Source organism: Athene noctua, chromosome 2, assembly GCF_965140245.1.
Source record: "Athene noctua chromosome 2, bAthNoc1.hap1.1, whole genome shotgun sequence".
Taxonomy (NCBI): domain Eukaryota; kingdom Metazoa; phylum Chordata; class Aves; order Strigiformes; family Strigidae; genus Athene; species Athene noctua.
Genome location: NC_134038.1, coordinates 28,134,339 through 28,140,338, shown reverse-complemented (window position 1 = coordinate 28,140,338; position 6,000 = coordinate 28,134,339). Strand labels below are relative to the sequence as shown.

Sequence of the window (6,000 nt, the reverse complement as noted above, 5' to 3'; positions counted from 1 at the left end):
AGAGACTCTTTGCTGGGTGTACTAGCAAGAGGAGAAAGGAATAGCTTTGAAGAATGATCGTCACAAGCATTTTTGGCACTTTCCACGTGGAGCTGATAGCTTGCAGTCCATCACTGCACTTTGAGCTTGTTATATTAAGTCTGAGTCTTCAGTTTACAGAGGGAATCTGTGAATGTTTGCATCAGGACTTACTGCTACCTGGTGTTCTGCATTTTCTACATAAACAAGCTTTTTACTGTCATTTAGAAGACAAAAGGTTGATGGAGTAAAACAACCTTGCTAGCACCAGGGTTACTAAGGACTTCATGCCCTTTGACTGCAGCCAGAAAATCTCCCCCCAGGAGAGGCAAGGCTGCTCTCCTGGGCTTGGCAGAGAGATGCCTGCTCTGCTGGGCACTTCCCGCTTGTATTAGCAAAGCCCAGCCTATATCGCACACACACCCACTAATACCTCATTTTGACACTGGACTGAGGCCAAAACACAAGCATTACAGGGAATATAAAGCAGGAGGTTACTGGAAAGAATCACAAACTAATGTGAGACTAGACCAAATTTTTTGCAAAGAGCAGAAAATATGATCTTTGCTATAAACAGTTCTTGCATTTCATGTAGCTGTTTATACGACTGAATTGTTTAATAAGTGTTTTTATTGAGTATAGTTAGAAAGCAGCTGCAGAAATCTTAAGTGCTTCTGTTGTTTTTTTTTTTTTCTCTGTAGTTTTCGAACTGCAAAATCTCAGAAGAAAACTGTAGACTGACACAGATTAGGGTGATTACTCAACTGTGTACTCTTGTGGAAGAAGAACTGCTTTTAGGGGGGTGGGAATGATGACAGGAGCAAAAAGGAAAAGAAATGCAATCTGGAGGAAGATCCAGGCTGTTCGCTTTGAAGATATCAAAGTCTGGTGTATGAGAAGGCTGCCCATCTTGAAATGGGTGCCTGTCTACAATTGGAAGGAAAATTTGATTCCCGATACAGTTTCTGGGATGATGCTAGCCATCCAACAGGTGACTCAAGGTACAGTTAACTCATTTCAGATTTGTACTTTGAAATCTGGTCATGCTGAATTGGTCTGGTCTTTTTATTATTTTTTTTCCTTTCTTGTGTAATATTGCCATAAATCTTTGGTTAAAACAAAGACATGCTATATAACTAGTGTTGGTTTAATCTAATAAAAATATAAGGAACAAATATATAGACTTATGCATATATAATGGATGTACAAATGAGGATAGAAATATCTTGTATTATTGTGCTAATTTCTATGAGCTGGAACTTTATATCCCATGCCTTTGACAATTTTTCAAAGACTCAATATAGAAGATAAGAAAGCAGTAACTATTCACACAGCATATGGTTATATACAAAGTTTTATCTGTTAAATGACCACCTTTTTCCCTATTTCATATGAAAACCAAAATATATCTATGTGATAATTGCATGGTAAGAGATGCTTTTCCAGAAGAAACATTGGCATTAATACTATTACTTGTGGAAGCCCGGAGCACAGCAGGAGAAATTAACAACTTTTTGTGCATAAAGGGTGCTCCTGCCAGAGACATTACCCACGGAGAGGATCTGCCTGCATCTTCAGCTTGTGTACTTCATCTTCTGTGTTGATTTAATACTGTATTACATTACATTTCTTTTCAAGCAGTAATACAAAGTAGGTGTGGAGCTAGACTCAATTTAAAAAAAAAAAAAAAAAAGAAAAAGTTCCTAAAACAAAAGCCTGCACAATGATCTGCAGAAACCTAAAGTCCCAGTAATCCAGGTTTGTAAAGTGATTGCTGCTGGAAAATAATATTTTTTTTGTCAGTTTTTATGTGTCTTTGATAATGTTGCTTTCTTTTGGCAATATTTTATATTTATTTCAGGCAAGTCACAGCTTCTTATCTGCCTCAGATGGACTTTAACACCTTCCCTTATATAAATTCTATGTTTTATTTCTTTAACAATTCCCCATATTAGATATGCTTAGCTATCATTTGTGTTGTTAAATTATAAGCACTCTTTTAATCGGGTTATGCTGGAGCTGGAAACAACTGATTTGTGTAAGTATTTGTGCTTTTAAAGTAATTAGGAACATCTGCATTGGCATGATTTAACTTTTAAGATCCTTAATACCATAACACTGCAAAGTACATAATTTCACTGGTATGTGCATATACAACAATTGTAATTAAAATCTTGCTAATAACAGTAGGTTGAAATTCGTCAAAAGTATTAAGTTAAACAGCAGTTCTGCACTGATGGTAGTTTTAGCCAGGATTTTCTTGTTTGAGTCTTGTACTAAGAAGTAATTTTAGTAATTTTAGAAGATCCAGTGAAGACAGAAAATACTTGTTTTGTTTTTGTAGATTATTTTGAAGGACTCTAGAAATAATTTTATTCTTATTTTATGTTGTTTAAAAACAAATACTTTGGAACTCTTCCCTCCTGCTGACCTGTTCTTCCTTTCTCTCTCCTCACTGCTTCTCAAAATTTCGTAATGATTTTAGAGAATGGAAAAGGACGAGCACTAAATACCAAAGCATTTTATAATGTCTGTGGCGAAGAACTTGAACACAACATATTTATTTAGACCCTCCTTACGTTACCTCTTTGCTAGTGTTGTAAGCCTTCCAGTTACCAGGACTATCCTTTAATGTTTTCACAGAGTTATGCAAGAAAATAAAGGTGCCATTTGCTATATAGCATGAAAGGAAAAGACCCCATATTTTGAGGTCTTATTGTGTCTGTTTTCTTCCACCCACAAAATAAACCAAGAAGGTTTATAATTAAATGAAAGGCAGAAATTCTAACAATGACAGGAAAAAATTAGTAACCAGTGATAACTGAAATGTAGAGCCCAGTGTCATTTGGTGTTGCAGCAACATGTTTAAGTAAATTCAAGTATATGGAAATAAACTTGAGTTATGGAAGTATATGGAAAATTCTGAAGTTGTATTTGTATGCAACAGTTTTCTGAGTGATGAAAACTGCATACTCCAGGGTGGAGAGCAATCCAGTAGCTTGAGAATAATAAAGAAAGACCTTCCAACTGAGCTGTTTCTCACAGTTTCCTATTGTGGGATTTCTTACTGATCTGGCTTTGGCCACGTTCAGATTATTCAGGCTGGCAACTTCTCTGATCTGGTGTAACGTGTCCATGTTCCAACTTCTAATCCAAATTTTAGATGATGTAGCTGGCTTCCCTTTGTAAAGGAAGGAAGGAAAGAGGAAAGTCACTGTCCTTAGTGTGTTATAGTGAATGCAACAAAGATAATGGTTATAATTGCTCCTCACATAATTTTCAGAAATCGTTTCTGGAGAATTCCTATTCAATAGCAGGTTTTCATGGCTGCCTTATAAGTAAGAAAAACAAAAGAGCAAATTAATAGAAACATCTGCAATTAACATATGCAGATAAAGTTTGCTCCCCAAAAGTCTTTTATAAAGGTATAGGATAGCTCAGCATAGCTGTTCTTATGCCATCTTTTATTTTGGATAAAGTTCTAAAGAGATACTACCATTCGTCTTCTGATTTTCAGGGTTAAAATTATTAGTTTCTAAATGTGACTTAAGCTTTCAAACTCCTGTAAAATACCTTCAAGTCAGCTACTTGAACACTGAAACTCTTGAGCTCATATATCAGTTTAGGTTTAAATGTCTTCCCTCATGACACACGTAAATTAAAAACTATGTCCTGTGGTGACAGTCTAGGAATGGTGTACAAGAAAGGCATGTTACCTGAGTATTTAATTGTCTTTACTTCCATGTAGTGTGGAAGAAGTGGATCTTTAGAAGGTAATGTGTTACCTTGCCTAACACTGAACTAGCATAAAACCATATGCCTCTGTGCCTAAGGTGTTATCCTTACTCTCTCACAACGTTAGCCAATAAAGAATATAATAATTACAAAAGAATCCATAAGAAATTATGTAATTTCTGCAGAGAGTGAATCTTCTGATGCTAATTTTCAAATATTTGAAACCTGTTTAAAACATGCCCAAGTCATATTTGACCATTCAGAGGGAATCCATTGATCAATTAATGGATCCAGTATTGAGATGGGGGAGAGGAGACCAAGGAGTGTAGGAAGATGGGAAGGAAAGGCATGGGCTTATTGTGATGTGGCACTTGGCATTTGTGATGAAAGTAATTGTTGAAACCAAGCATTCATTCTCCAGGTGTTCCTATAGTTGTTTCATTGTCTGTTAAAAATGCCAAATTAATCTTAATTCGAGTTCCAAAATTCACTGCTTAACTCTGCTGTCCTACATACCTACTGAGACAATACTTGTATGGTCTCTGTGTATGTCCTCTAATTTTAGAGTCCTTTAACTAATTCCACAGAAGATAGAGAAAGAAGTGTTAAAGATAGTTTCTACAAATTTTATGAAAATGGCCAGTGCCAACAGATCCTACAAGATCTAAAAAGTGATAAGAGAAACTCATACCTTGTTAGGTATTAGATGTTCTGTGTAGAAAAACCCCAACCAAACAAAAACCAAACACCAAGCCCCCACCCCAAAAAACTGCCAACCAACCAACCAACCCACCAAAAAAAACCCCACACCAATTGCTGGAAAGATTCAGTTGGAGCTTGCACTGTCTCAGACCACAAAGTCACTCAGCCATGACTCAAAAACAGTAAAAGAAATTAGGCTTCATTAGTTCCACCTATCATTTAATATTAGTTCTAACTGTAATTTAATAATACAGAGCTCAACACCTTATTTTTCAGATATAGAATAGTTCTTTTTACTCTGATACCTAAGGTTGAAAAATAAGCTTTGAATCTAAAATGAACTTAGTCATCCAGTCTTGAAATTTGCTATATACTTTCACAGACAGTTAAGAAATTTGAGCTTTCATGTTTTGGTAACCACTACCTAATTTGTCTGCTTTTCTCAAAAATCTGTTATGGATAGACTAGAGCAAGATGTCTCTAAATTAATAAATAAATCCTTAATTTGCTTCTTGGACTAGCACTTCATTGTTCTCTTCCCTTTCCCTTTAAAACTTATTAATATCCCATCAACGGTCATCATATGAAGATTTTTCTTTCCCTTTCATTCTGTGTTCCTCACCCATACACACAAATTCAATTGCTAGATCCATGTTGATGTCTCATAAGTGCCTCATGCGTTTTTTGTTTGTTTTTTGCTTTTTTTTCTCACTGAATTGAAATTTTGCTAATAAAACAAAGATTCTGTAGTGTAGGTATCTAATTTTCAGCAAGCCATTCTTGCGTTCCTTACTAGTCAATGGAGATCTAGTTGATAAGAGTTAGTGACATTTATGGTGTTCAATCTGCTTGTGGGAGGTTGTGAATGACTGCCTTTACATCAGTTCTTTCATTCACTTATTAAACTGTCTTTATCTTGACCCACAAGTTTTCTCACTTTTGCTTTTCTGATTCCCTCCCCCATCTTCTGAGGAGGAGTGAGTGAGTGGCTGGCTGAGTGCTTAGATGGTGGCCAGGATCAACCCACCACAGGCGTGAGTCATCTGACTAAATCTGATCGTATACTTTACTAAGATTGATTTATTATATTGGTAAGATTTCCACTGAGAATAACAGGGGACTGACTCAGGTGTAGACACAGACTATATAGACATCAAAATTTAGGTGACGTGTCTCAGCCATTAAATCTGTGGCATTGTGGGTAATAAATGGTTTATGTTCAACATGGTTAAAGGGAGGTCTTACTGTTTTCTTTCCTGTAACTCATTCTTTGATCTGTCACAATAATACCAGAATTCTTTTTTGTGGCTTTTTCATGTGACCTGGACACCACCTACTTGTACAAGAAGTGCACTTTGATTAAGCTGTGTCTGAATTTTTCTCAGTTTCCTTGCATGATATTAAGATGCATTATGATGCAGTCATTCCATGTAGCTAAATCTCATAAAGTTGTCACCGTGCTTTTTCTGTAGACTTCTGAACATGCGCTATAGCCCCTTCATATCTCATCAGAATGCAGCTGCTTAGCTCATTTCCACAGACTGT

The 6,000-nt window shown here is 36.1% G+C and overlaps 1 protein-coding gene across 1 annotated transcript in view; it reads left to right on the top strand.

The window, feature by feature from the left end:
• The first annotated feature begins 826 nt into the window (after positions 1-826).
• The window catches only part of SLC26A7 (solute carrier family 26 member 7), a 70,486-nt gene continuing 65,312 nt past the window's right edge, over positions 827-6,000 (top strand). Inside the window, exon 1 of the mRNA XM_074897640.1 lies at positions 827-1,019. Within this exon, the coding sequence (XP_074753741.1) occupies positions 827-1,019 (193 nt within the window). The remainder of the gene's footprint in view (positions 1,020-6,000) is intronic.